The following is a 14,635-nucleotide window of genomic DNA, read 5'->3' on the forward strand; positions in this document are numbered from 1 at the left end:
CTACACACAACACCCGATAATGACAACGTGAAAAAAGTTTACTTGAGGTTTTTACAAATTTATTAAAAATAAAAAAACTGAGAAATCTCATGTACATAAGTATTCACAGCCTTTGCTCAATACTTTGTCGATGCACCTTTGGCAGCAATTACAGCCTCAAGTCTTTTTGAATATGATGCCACAAGCTTGGCACACCTATCCTTGGCCAGTTTCGCCCATTCTCTTTGCAGCACCTCTCAAGCTCCATCAGGTTGGATGGGAAGCGTCGGTGCACAGCCATTTTAAGATCTCTCCAGAGATGTTTAATCGGATTCAAGTCTGGGCTCTGGCTGGGCCACTCAAGGACATTCACAGAGTTGTCCTGAAGCCACTCCTTTGATATCTTGACTGTGTGCTTAGGGTCATTGTCCTGCTGAAAGATGAACCATTGCCCCAGTCTGAGGTCAAGAGCGCTCTGGAGCAGGTTTTCATCCAGGATGTCTCTGTACATTGCTGAAGTCATCTTTCCCTTTATCCTGACTAGTCTCCCAGTCCCTGCCACTGAAAAACATCCCCACAGCATGATGCTGCCACCACCATGCGTCACTGTAGGGATGGTATTGGCCTGGTGATGAGCGGTGCCTGGTTTCCTCCAAATGTGATGACTGGCATTCACACCAAAGAGTTCAATCTTTGTCTCATCAGACCAGAGAATTTTCTTTCTCATGGTCTGAGAGTCCTTCAGGTGTCTTTTGGCAAACTCCAGGCGGGCTGCCATGTGCCATTTACTAAGAAGTGGCTTCTGTCTGGCCACTCTACCATACAGGCCTGATTGGTGGATGGCTGAAGAGATGGTTGTCCTTCTGGAAGGTTCTCCTCTCTCCACAGAGGACCTCTGGAGCTCTGACAGAGTGACCATCGGGTTCTTGGTCACCTCCCTGACTAAGGCCCTTCTCCCCCGATCGCTCAGTTTAGATGGCCGGCCACCTCTAGGAAGAGTCCTGGTGGTTTCGAACTTCTTCCACTTACAAATGATGGAGGCCAATGTGCTCATTGGGACCTTCAAAGCAGCAGAAATTTTTCTGTAACCTTCCCCAGATTTGTGCCTCGAGACAATCCTGTCTCAGAGGTCTACAGACAATTCCTTTGACTTCATGCTTGGTTTGTGCTCTGACATGAACTGTCAACTGTGGGACCTTATATAGACAGGTGTGTGCCTTTCCAAATCATGTCCAATCAACTGAATTTACCACAGGTGGACTCCAATGAAGCTGCAGAAACATCTCAAGGATGATCAGGGGAAACAGGATGTACCTGAGCTCAATTTTGAGCTTCATGGCAAAGGCTGTGAATACTTATGGACATGTGCTTTCTAAGTTTTTTTATTTTTAATAAATTTGCGAAAATCTCAAGTAAACTTGTTTCACACAACACATTATGGGGTGTTGTGTGTAGAATTCTGAGGAAAAAAAATGAATTGAATCCATTTTGGAATAAGGCTGTAACATAAGAAAATGTGGAAAAAGTGATGCGCTGGGAATACTTTCTGGATGCACTGTATATATGATGGCTTTAATAGACCTGCCATTGCTGTGTCCCAACATTGTGGTGCCTTGAAATGGGGGACTGAAACGTATGCAAACCCCCTTACATGAAAGTCTGCAATGTGCACTTTAATCACAATGTCTGTAAGGTTTGATTTGTAATTTCAACCTGTGGAGCAGAGGGGGAAGTCAAATGTCTTTGTCCCAAACATTATAGAGGGCACTGTACTTACTTGTAATTGTTACATATACCCGTAATTTGTTTTCTACAAAATCCGTTTTTGAAAAATGGCACGCAATTTTCAATCTGATTTTGAAAAATGGAAAAACTTAAGGGCTTCTTAAATTGGAAGCAATGCAGTATTCGTTTTATTTTGGCTCACATTCTTAAAGAACACCTTTCCATGGTACATGCACACACTGCTCGATACACCAATAACTGTAAAGCATAAATCACACTGGTGAGCTAGACAATGATTATATTTGCTGCACTCATCTTTACATTTGTAAGATTTACATTTGTATAAAGAGAAGGTATTCCACAAGAACAACAGAAAGACAAAAATAATGTAAAGGAAGCTGAAAACTAAAGGTAGACTGGCATTTCCATCTCTTTGCTGCTTCCTCCCCTCAACCCTTTTAGTCCTTTGCTTTGCTGGCCTTACTATAACTAAGTGAATGGCAAGTAAACACGGGTAAGGAGTACATCGGGTAAGCTGATTTGTGCATTTTTTATTAAATTCAATGAAGTTCTGTATTTCAATGTACAGTACTCTGTTTTATCTTAGTGCTGGAGAGTGGTGATTAGCTGTATGGTCGGACATTCATTTAAGAATTTCACTCTGCTCTATACGCACCAAATTGAATCTATACTACTAGAATTAAGGTGCTTCAACTGCCCAAAGTTCTTTGAACTTCCTTCGATGCAAAGCTTTGAAAGCAAAAGATTCACTGTACATTAATAGAAGCAGATGTACAAATATTAGAAACCCTTAAGTATTAGGGACTGCGGTGGGCTGGCGCCCTGCCCGGGGTTTATTTTCTGCCTTGTGCCCTGTGTTGGCTGGGATTGGCTCCAGCAGACCCTGTAGTTGGGATATAGCAGGTTGGATAATGGATTAATGGATGGAAATATTAGGGAGTGTAAATCTTGTAAAGTTAACATTTGCCCACCAATTCTGTATTCGTGGGCGCTAGCTGCGTCTCATTAACACTCATCCTAATAGCGTTAATGAACTAGTTGCTGAGCAACGTATTATGACCAGCTTACCATTAGCAATCATTTTCTAAATAGTGCAATCATGTTTTAAATAGTGAACGGCAAACGTTTAAATCTAAATATATTCAATGCACATCAATAATTAAATAAAATGACTAGGTGTGGTCAGAATCCAACACAGAGTCAACGTCTTCATGAGAGACCACCATGTAAATGCATAGTCGGCCTGTGCAGCCTATGCTTTGCCTCACTAAGCTGACCTCAATGAACCAAGTCTATATTTCTAATTACCAACTGCCTAATGTGAAGAAAAGCAAAAACGCAATACCAGTGGAGGATGCCAAGCTGGAAAAAAGGTATGACGTATTCAGCAGAAATGTTGATGTTGCCTTCTATACATTCAAATTAAATTAAACAGATTTGCTCCATCAGACCACCCTAAAGACTCTACTTTCTTAGTCCTGTACAAGTATTCATATCATTAACAATATTAGCACAACGGCTGTCAGTTCTGCCTTACAAAGACCCTAACGTCCAGGGGGAGTTCAGAAACGGGCCTAGTCAGGGTCTTTGAGTAGTTTACACCCTCTTGTCATTTTGTGTGCAGGTTTGTCACCAGTACCTCGGTCTCCCCTCTCACAGCCTACACGTATTCTTATTAGGTTTGTGACCCTCAATCTGATTGTGTGAACGAGTTTCCAATGTGATGGACTGGCATCCTACCCAGGGCTGGTTCCTGACTAGCCCAAAGCAATAAAAATAAGTCGGTTAAAAATTAATAAAAGAATGGATGAATAATATTTGCCAACAAATTCAGAACACTTTCCTAAATACTTCGCTCCCTTCATACACAACATGATAAATAAGGAATCTCTGTTGGCTCTTTACAGTCAATTAAGGAGTAATGAGGTGTTTACAAATTTAATTTCTTGCTTGTCAAATATTATTGAAGGACGTACAGAATTCTTTACTAATCCCAGAACACATGACTCAGAGCTCCTAACATCATTCCAGAAAGCAAATGGCCTGGAGCACGGCAAAATAAATGGTATAGTCGGCAGGAGTAAGCAATACACGCTTTAAAAAGATGTCTGAGCTTCATTTAATTCGAGGTGCAGATCGGTCATTTGTGACTGTAGGCCGTAGCTTCACGGTTGCAAATGGATTGGTGCCCCTAGGGAACAGAGAAAGAAACAGGTCAATTTTAAACCTCATTTATTATTAGACAAAGCATTGATAGTCGTGTGATTTTTAAAGAGACAATCATTCTCTCCTCATCAGCGTTTACAGACATTATTACTCCAAGATAGAAATCAGTGTTCAGATTGGCTGGAAAGGGAATTTCATTAGTGAATTGATAGTGTTAATCAACTAAACCTCCCCTCGGCCAATTAGAAGGACTGATTTGTATAAATAAGAATAATGGTGGTGCCTACTGTGACACCCAGGACATTTGTAATTTGCTTACAGAAATAAATACTCTTATTTCTCAATGGATATTTTCCAAGATGAGCAGCAGGGTTCAAGTTTACCACACTACTTCATGTCTCTGTTAATAACCCGAGAATTTTCTTTTAATCATGTCTATTATGTCAATGCGGAACACCTAAATGCTTTTATTTGAAGAATGACACAAAAATGAAGAATAGAGTTTGTTTTCATTGATCTTACCGTGGAAATAACTGTGGTCGGCGGTCCTGTCTTTGAGATACCTAAAAACAAAAATATTAAGCAAGAGTAAATACAGATGAGTGATAAAGAGGTGTAATATATTTCATACAAAAAATATATGCTAAATAAGCTGATATTGTAAATGTGATGGTCACACCAAGAAATGAGGAGGGAAAGAAACTCAACTCACTTAAGACGATGGCGAAGTGCCACTCCTGAGACACAAAACAACAAACTTTGGGTTACAAAGGCACAAAGGAGAGAACAGGAAAACCTTACAACCTGGATGGTTACAGCATCTAAGCTGCTGTGTGTCTGTGACGTCAGGCAGAGCTCCCTCCAGCCATTCAGTCCTACAGATACTCCACCAGAGCACCCTTTACTCTGGTGGAAAGACAGATACTTGTATTGAACAACAGAAGCATTTATAGTACGGTGAAGTTTGCTCAAAAATCAACAAGCGACACCATCCACTTTTTCAACACCATGTAGAAAGAAAGAACGACACCGTACTCTTATTGCTTAGGAAACATAACTGCAGAGCTGAAAGACAATCCAGGCACATTGTAAGAGAGAAGGTTAGAGGCCTGGCACAAACAACAATTTCAACTCCCTTTCTCAGTAGTATTAGCAGGGTTTCGGTTGGCTCCTGATTTATTTCTACTGTTTTTCTTCCCCAAATGTTCTCAGAACCACCCGTGAAATCTTATGGTTCATTTAGAGCATGTTCCATAAGCCACTGCAATGGGAATGCATTCAACAACTAGTTCAAAAATTTTCAAGGAAAATTTTGTGAAAACGCTAGTGTCAAGGTTGACCCTAATATGCCACCAAAATTAATGGGATAACAAGGGTTATTATATATAGGGTTGTCCAGATCTAATTATGCAATTTTCATTACGCTATAACTTAAGTTTATTACATAGAAAATCACCCGAAACCTGACACGTGTTTCGCCCTACTCTTTGCATTATTTGACAGTAAAACTGTTTTCAACCATTCCATGATCTGCTTCTCGCAACTGAAAGAGGGCACCGTGGCAGATGTTAGCCGACTTGCTGACCAAACACAAGCGTTACCTGGTAGGTAACCACCCATACAATCAGATTGTGATTCAGACTACGAATGCCGTGAATGTAATTACCCCGATCTACATGCTGTCAAATGAACGAACCACACGCCGTGGCGCAACATTAGGGGTTTTGCCTCTAGCGCCGAGGTTCGATTCCCGAGAGGGAGTGCAGTGAGTGTGTACGTCTGATGAGCCCAGAATTAGGGCGAAACACGTGTCACGTACTCTTTGCATTATTTGACAGTAAAACTATTTCAACCATTCTATGATCTGCTTCTCGCAACTGAAAGAGGGCACCATGGCAGATGTTAGCTGACTTGCTGACCAACCACAAGCGTTACCTGGTAGGTAACCACCCATACAATCAGATTGTGATTCAGACTACGAATGCCATGAATATATATGTTGCAAAGTTTTACTGTCAAATAATGCAAAGAGTACGCGACACGTATTTCGCCCCTAATTCTGGGCTCATCAGGCGTACACACTCACTGCACCCCCTCTCAGGGATCGAACCTCGGTTACCTGGTAGGTAACCACCCATACAATCAGATTGTGATTCAGACTATGAATGCCATGAATGTAATTACCCCAATCTACATACTGTCAAATAAACAAACCACACGCCGTGGCGCAACGTAAGAGGCTTCGCCTCTAACGCTGACGTCCGAGGTTCGATTCCCGAGAGGGGGTGCAGTGAGTGTGTACTCCTGCTTAGCCCAGAATTAGGGCGAAACACGTGTCACGTATTCTTTGCATTATTTGACAGTAAAACTTTGCAACATTCTATGATCTGCTTCTCGCAACTGAAGAGGGCAACTTGGCGGATGTTTGCCGAAATGCAGACCAACCACAAGCGTTACTTGGTAGGTAACCACCCATACAATCAGATTGTGATTACTATGAATGCCATGAATATATATATATATATATATATATATATATATATATATATATATATATATATATATATACTGTATATATATATATATATATATATATATATATATATATATATATGTTTTCATTGCATTCGTAGTCTGTGTCACAATCTGATTGTATGGGTGGTTACCTACCAGGTAACGCTTGTGGTTGGTCAGCAAGTCAGCTAACATCTGCCATGGTGCCCTCCTTCGGTTGCGAGAAGCAAATCATAGAATGGTTGAAATAGTTTACTGTCAAATAATGCAAAGAGTACGCGACACGTGTTTCGCCCTAATTCTGGGCTCATCAGTATATATATATATATATATATATATATATATATATATATATATATATAGAGAGAGAGAGAGAGAGAGTAGCCCTGTCATGGTCTTTGGGTACCACCAGAGTGTGCTGCCAGGAGAGGACTTCCCTGGTTTCCACACAACTTAGAAGTACTCCAGACAATTTAGATGTGACACCAGAAACAGTTCCTGGGTCAAATTTAAATGACAGCCTATAGCTGCACTTTTTCGAGGCAGAGTTGGGAGGCAGTGAGAGGTGGAAGGAGAGAACCGAGAATTGTTCATCATGGCTGGTGTTTCTGTAAGACGGCATTGGAAGCAAAAAGCAAAATATTTTATTTGAACCCAAAATTGTGCTTGGCCATTATTGTATAGTGGTATATTTATAAAAGTTGCTTTAAAATGCAGCTTTCACTCTTAATCTATACTGTATTATAATCATTTAAACATACAAATCCAGGCCAAAGAGAGTCTTCTTGCAGACAATGTCTAGCTTATAGAAAGTCCATGACCATTATAAATGCCCATACATTTTGCATAGTTAATAAGCTACTAACAATAATTGGCAGGTATGGCAATCTCAGCTATTTCAATACGTTACATATGGAGTGTCCTCTTCTAAGACTCAAACACAGCACATTCTTTGTGACCAGCGCCCCAGTCCTAATCACTTAAGCCTGCCTGAAAGAACCGTCTTTAATTCAGCCGCATGTATGCTAACATAATTGGGTTCACAAATCACAATTATCAAATAGTTATTTTTCAAATCTGGTTACACACATAAAGGGTTTTGTGTGTGCCATAAGTAAAAAAATCATTGTGATGTCTAACTACACAGGCAATCTGGACACATGAGCATACCAGGAACAACCTCATTATATGCCATACTTGTATGAAGTAATTACGACTTTAAGAAGCCAACAGAATAAATGATGTGAGTTTGCAATACGGGTGCATGCAGACAGAGGAGCTCTCAATTAAAGCAGGAGTTCAATCTCGGCTCAAATAAACAAAACCAATTTGAATTTTCACTTCTATATTTAGCCTCATAACTAACCCCAAAACAGCCCCAGGATTTCATATTCGATCTCTTGAGCTCATGCTTTAAGTGAGTGTAATGTATCTTGAAATGCATTAGATCAAGGCAATAATAATCTTATTATTCTTGAATTATCTAACTTCTTGCTTTGACAGAACTGAAAAACAATACGTAGAGTGTTATGATTAACATAAGAAAGTGAGGTGGTCAGGGGTGAGGGAAGAGGGTTACAAGAGCACTGCAATCCCACTCGACACTGGCTCACCCCACACCTAACACATGGAACTCCCGCCTTTCAGCCACCAGAAAGATGGCTGTGGCGTCATCGAGAACAGGATGGAGGCAAACATTTCCTGCTGGTGGGAAAACATGGGATAATGTTTAACTCGCCAGCTCAAAAACGGCACAGAACATCTTTCTTGAAAGAAAAAAAAAATGTATGGAAGTTATCGCTCATGCAGGAACTCTCTTGGTCTCTCGATATGAAAAGTTTCACAGTGTCACCCTGTTTGAGAGAATTAAAATGTTCTGCCCACCTTGACCTCTTGTCCATCTTCTGTTTTCCTGGTTGGGGTAGGAGTGACAGGACGTGGAAGTGGTGGAGGAGCAGGCGGGGAAATCCCATTGCTGTTACTCCCTGAAGCCAGCAAGGATGCAACTTGGCTGAGGAGGTCACCTGTACTATGACTGCTTCTCATGGTGGGAGTTCTGCAAGAAGAAGAAGACGACAAATATTAACTGATAGACTCTCATTTTGACATATATTAGGTGTACAGCAGGAACAAAGCATTCAGACCCTTCCATAAAGTTGTATAGTTCACATTTTATTGACAGTTAAATAATATTTTTTATAATCTAACAAATTTACACAGACATATGACTAATGAAGTTAGATAGGTTGGAGGAGTGCTCACTGGCACAGAATTTTGGACAAAACATTTTACACAGGAAAACATGAAATCTGTATTTCCCTTTATCATCCACAGAGACATGAAGTTAAAACTTCACATTTACATGATTTAAAAACAGTTTGTTGATAGCTAATTTCACACAATTGACAAATGTGTCACCAGAAAAGATAGGAATGAACAAATCTACTGTGACTCTGTGAACAAAGCTAACAAAGTAGAAGAGCTCCCACAATCTTCACTATTAAGACCAACTCGAGCCATCAGAAATGTTGAATTTGGACCAGCAGTGGGTATGTAAGGATAATCTGAAAGTCAGAGGGTATAGGACTGCTGTGCACTTTTCAACAGTCTGGGTAAGCCATTGTATTAACTTACCTGCTGCCTACTGAGTCCCTTGGTGACAGTCTCAGAGCCTGGACATATGCTGCCGGGAACCAGCCTTGGCTGCAAAGAGAAGTGAGAATGTTGATGGTTACAAAAAAATGATTTATTTGTGCCCACTGAAGCTATGCTGCAGGTGTTCAGCACCACCATGCTACTGACAAATGAGGTTTCCTTCAAGTGGATGTTGTCACACACACGTGGAAGCTAAAGAGCCTGAATTGAGAGTAATTCCACGCCAGACCAGGAGGTGGCAGAGTGCACTGACTCTTTTTCTCACTTCTCTGCAGACCAGTTATGGGAAATTCTGCATGGTCTTGATGACGGCACTTCCGGTTCTGGTCCTAATTATGCCACTTCCGGTTCTGGGGGCTCCATTGATGACATAATTTCTGGTCCCGGGCCTGATGACACCACTTCTGGCTCCAACGCCATTGATGAGGTCACTTCCTTTGTTTGACGTTAAAACCGCCATTTTAACCATCTCTAAAAAATTCTTTTCTGGATTCCATTCTGTACACATCAGTACAATTATTCAGTCATTTTGCAGCCAGGAAATAATATACAGGTGGCTGCCCCAAACCTTTCTGTGGCTTTCTTTGTCAAGTCTGTGACAATATTCTGTGCATATCTTACATTTATAAATTCTTTTAATTCTTTGCATTTATATAGCGCTTTTCTCACTACTCAAAGCGCTTAGCAATTGCAGGTTAAGGGCCTTGCTCAAGGGCCCAACAGAGCAGAGTCCCTTTTGGCATTTACCGGATTCGAACCGGCAACCTTACAATTGCCAGTGCAGATCCCTAGCCCCAGAGCCACCACTCTGTAGGGGGGCATCTACTATGAAACAAATGAAGCAAGATTCAAGGCCCTTAATCCTGAAGGGGCCCCAGAAATTACTTTAGTCCACGGTGTTTAAAAATAAAGGGTGTCTAATCTATTAGAAGGTGTTTATAAAAAATAATATTAATAATAATACAATGAAATTTAATACAAAATAATAGTTCAAATAAAATTAAAAGGCTATCAAAATATCAAAAAAAAAACAGTGGATCAATTTAAGACGTGAAATGAGGGGACCATGTAGAAAAAAGTGTTGTCATTTCTACATGCTGTAACTGAAATGTATGCAAATACCCTTAACGTAAGGTCTGCAATGTGCACTTTTAATAATGTCTAAATTGTCTGATTTGTGATTTTAAACTGTGGAGCACTGGGGTAAATCAAGGAAAAATGTGTTTTTGTCCCAGACATTAATGGCTATGTATACTACTAATTTTTGATTTAAATATAAAAATCTTCTATTTCCGAGATCTTGAAATATTAGGCCATCCTGGAGCAGGACAGTTTGCTGGACTGGATTAGGAATGTCATTTATCACATCAATTTATTGTACACTTCTAAGAGTTCCTTGGTGCAACAGGCTGGTATCCCATTCATGCTCTAATCCTGCCTTACACTCAACACTTCCATGATAGGCTGTGGTGCCTTAACACTGAATGGGAAGAAACCAGATTGATAATGGATAGATTATTACTTTAATGTAACTGATTTAAAAAAATGACTTCTGTCCTACACCATCACTCACCTAGAAGTGCCGTCCAATTGGCCGTAAAGCCAACCATTTTGAGCTTCTGGCACCAACACAGTAAGGACATCCCCAGAAGAGAAGCTCAGCAGGGTAACATTGGTGCCAGCATCATGAGACACCAATGCCTGGACCTGTTCACCTTCTCTCAGTTCCAGACTGTTTCCCAGGGATCCAGAGCGTGACCGTATTCCAGAATGTGAGGACCCTTAGTAAGAACAAAGAAGAAATCAAGTTGCAAGTTATTGTTTTGGTGGGAAAGAGTTAAATGATTAAACATAAATAATAAATAAATAAATAAATAAATAAATAAATAAATAAACCTCCTACCTCTAGAGGGCGGTCTTTGATTGTGATCATGGCTCTCCCTTGTTTGTCGTTCTCGCTCCATGTCTCTTTCTCTCTCGCTCATATGGGAGATTGGATAGAAGCTGCTCACAGAGTTTCCAGACTATAGGAACCAAAAGTTAAATTGCTGTACTCTTTATGATAATGACAACACCTGTCTGCTGTTTTTGCTGATTGTGAAATTAAAAAAAAAATAAAACTTATACTTAATTGTGGCCAAAACCTCTGGGTAATATTCTTAGAAACATAACATTCTGAATTCTGCTATATTTAGTTTAGAGCCTGTAACAGAGGCTATCCATGAAGCCAAAAGTGTTAAGGCTGGAACCATCCATAGAAAGAATCTCCAAACGCCAACCAACCTAAAGCTGCCATTATTGTATTTTAGATAGATAGATAGATAGATAGATAGATAGATAGATAGATAGATAGATAGATAGATAGATAGATAGATAGATAGATAGATAGATAGATAGATAGATAAGACATTTTTGCTTTTTATAATATTTATTAAACTTTATTTCATATTTATTCTAAAATATTATAGAACTTTATTATTTAATTTCCTTTAGAAATTTAAGAGGCTGCATAGCATATGGATGTCATTGCTTTTAGCACTAGCACACGCTGACAAAAAGTAAAAAACGTACACAGACTACAAGCTTACAAAACCTGAGTGTTTGAGGTACTTACAAATATTATGATTATGTTATTCTAGAAATCGGAACTTAACAAAATCTGTAGGATGTTGGATACAGGGTACAAGAATGGACAGAGACCTCTGGTCAACAATTATTTTTTACCAAAGATAATGATTTTTGTTCTAAGCATCTAAAATATAATAAAACACTACTGTATGTGTATCCAGTCCCTCCAAGTAATCAGATTAGTCAGTTTGGCTTTAGCATCAGACATTTCCTGGTTATTTAACATTGTGGATACTCCTAAAACATTCTCAAGTGCATTTTAATTTAGTTTTCAGACTTTGAATCTTTGTTAGTGGATTTTTGATTTCGTTTTTGGTGATTTGACCTTTTTTGTTTATTTTGACAAAGTTTTCATCTGCTAGTCCCTTATTCAACTGCCCAAGTGTCCTGCCACATTTTTAGCATTAAGGAGAATACAATTCAATACAAATTGAATGCCTTACTTAGTATATAAAATTTCACTTACTGTGTGTGAACTGATGGATGTTGGTGTCTGTAGTCCAGAAGGTGTTCTGGGTCTCGGGATGCGGCCAGCGGTTCGGAGGTGAGACCCAGACCGTGTCTCATTGACTCTCTCTCTCCAGACCTCGGCCTGCTGTTGTAGGGAAGCCCCATTCTGTAACACAAGAGCAGCACATTAAAAAAAGACCTTCTTATCTTCTCCAATCAGCATGGCTTATTTAAAACTTAACAAACTTTGACAAATGTCAGCAGACCATTCAGTATGTCATCCTGGCTAAACTGCTCCAATATCGCAGCTTATGTGATAATGTGGTATGGTGGTATGGTATTATCTACATGACTCTGTAGTTTGTTGCAGATGTCTAAGACATGGTGAGTACAGAAGTGCTTACTGGCTTCGGTCTTCAGCTGATGTCACATTACGTGACTTCTAGTAAAAGAGGATGTCACACTTGAAAAGTACAGTGGCTGATCTTGTCACCAGAGGATGTCAGATTATACAAGGAGAAATTGCAGGGGATGTCAAATTAGATGACCGAATGACAGCTTTCCAGCACAGCTACACATTTCCAGAGTATTGTGAGCCAATAAAGTGCTGCCTGGTGAAGATGGTGCACAGGCGAAAGGGTTAACAGATTTGGCAAATTCATATTTACAAGCTCTTCTTGAATAATTAATCTCTGCCCTTTCTTTTTTCTTCCCTTCAATGTGTTATATATAAACGTCTATGCGTGGAAGTGTGTGTGTCTGTCCGGCCCGGAAGTGAGAGGTGGAGTCGGGGTGAGGGTTCCGCCTCCGAGGAAACAGAAAACTCGCTTAGTCGCTGATAACACCAGTGAGGCCAGCATGTCAGCAAAACGAAACCTCAGAAGAACGACAAAGTCATTAAGTTGCTAACATCGCCAAAACGGTATCCCTTTTACTTTTCCTCCTGCCGCTAATGCACAAGCGATGTGAGCACGTCGGCAAAATGAATCCTCCTAGGATAGAGAGAGGCCCAGAGGAGTTCCTTTCAATTACCTGACATCTCAACATTTCCTGATGATTTCAATAGTTTATAGGACCCCGGGCTTTTTACAGCACAGACTTACAAAGCTAGTGATATATAAAACAGAAGACAGACAGACAAGTGTTTGTCCTGCTTTCCAGGTCTGAAAAAGCCACGTGTTTATTCCTCATAGGCAAATTATATGCACTGCATGAACTAAGCACTCACTGGTTGCCAGCTCTCAAATTCACAGAGCCCAACCCTAACATGTAAGGGTGAATCGCAGACTAGTTGGGTTGTGTCACTGGATATGTTAAACTACACGACTGGTGGTCACAGAAGTCCACCGCAACTACCTCTGACTCACCAACATTATGTAAATGAAGTCTCGGACTGAAAATGACTGGAAAAGTCGTGTAATGCGACATACTTTTAAACGCACTTCCTCTCAATCTACACTCTGTGGTTTCAAGAGTATCATGTACTATTTAAATGAAAGAATGCTGCTGGATAAATTTTATATATGTCTTTGAGAAATATCAAAAATTAGGCCCTCCATGCTGCCATCATTGTTAACGACTGTGGCACCCGGATGGGGCCCATGCCCGGCCGGGACGGCCAGGAAGACAGGAGGAGGGCTCATTCTTCCTCCAGACCGTGAGGGGGCGTCCACCCTGGTTGTATTGGGGGCCACGGGTACAGGGCTTGGAAGCCCAATCCCGTAGGGGCCTGTGGTCACCGCCAGGGGCCGTCCCCCTGCCTGAAGGACCCTGGACCCCAGTACTTCCGCCACACCAGGAAGTGCTGGGGGGGAAGAAGAGAGGGAACACCCGGAGTGCTTCTGGGAGGACAGCCGGCATTTCCGCCACACTGGGGCGTGTCCGCGGGATTGCCGGTGCACACCTGGAACACATCCGAGTACAGATAAAAGGGGTCGCCTCCCTCCATTCAATGGCTAGAGTTGGGTGGAAGCAGGACAAGGTGCTAGAAAGAGAGAAGGAGGCGGTCCGAAGAGGCAGAGTAGTTGGCCTGGACTTTGGGGAAGATTGGGGTTTGTGGCACTTATGGACATTTGTAAATAATAGGTATTGTAAATAAACGTGTGTTGGGTGACATGAGCGCGTCTGCCTGTCTGTGTCCGAGCCAGTCTCCACACGACTTAAGACGTTTAGCACTCTTATCCTATCAGGATCATTTTTTCCCAGGGTGCACTTGTTTATTCTCATAGTGCGGCTCTGTCTTTTTTGTAGTGTAGTGACCTGAACTGACACACAGAGCTCCAGAAATAATGTCACTAGCCATTATAGTGCCTGACCACCAAGTCCCTTGATTTACACCCAATACGATCTAACATTTTATTTGCCTTATGATATCAGACAGCAGTTAGGGTTAGGGTTAGGGTTAGAGGTTCAAGGTGTTCACATGTCAGCAAGCCTGAAGGTTTCACATTACTAGACCGTTCTGTAATCAGTCAGTTAAGCAATAACCGTGCAACTT

General features: G+C 40.9%; 1 protein-coding gene across 1 annotated transcript in view; it reads right to left on the reverse strand.

Annotated features, from left to right (window-relative positions):
• Positions 1–3,826: 3,826 nt before the first annotated feature.
• The window catches only part of LOC114662300 (brain-specific angiogenesis inhibitor 1-associated protein 2-like protein 2), a 43,325-nt gene continuing 32,516 nt past the window's right edge, over positions 3,827–14,635 (reverse strand). Inside the window, exons 8-14 of the mRNA XM_051934447.1 lie at positions 12,155–12,304; positions 10,964–11,084; positions 10,634–10,841; positions 9,040–9,108; positions 8,290–8,461; positions 4,414–4,454; positions 3,827–3,916 (exon numbers count right to left, since the gene is read on the reverse strand). Of these exons, the coding sequence (XP_051790407.1) occupies positions 3,841–3,916; positions 4,414–4,454; positions 8,290–8,461; positions 9,040–9,108; positions 10,634–10,841; positions 10,964–11,084; positions 12,155–12,304 (837 nt within the window). The 3' untranslated portion in view covers positions 3,827–3,840. The remainder of the gene's footprint in view (positions 3,917–4,413; positions 4,455–8,289; positions 8,462–9,039; positions 9,109–10,633; positions 10,842–10,963; positions 11,085–12,154; positions 12,305–14,635) is intronic.

This window comes from Erpetoichthys calabaricus, chromosome 12 (assembly GCF_900747795.2).
Source record: "Erpetoichthys calabaricus chromosome 12, fErpCal1.3, whole genome shotgun sequence".
NCBI classification, from domain to species: Eukaryota; Metazoa; Chordata; class Cladistia; order Polypteriformes; family Polypteridae; genus Erpetoichthys; species Erpetoichthys calabaricus.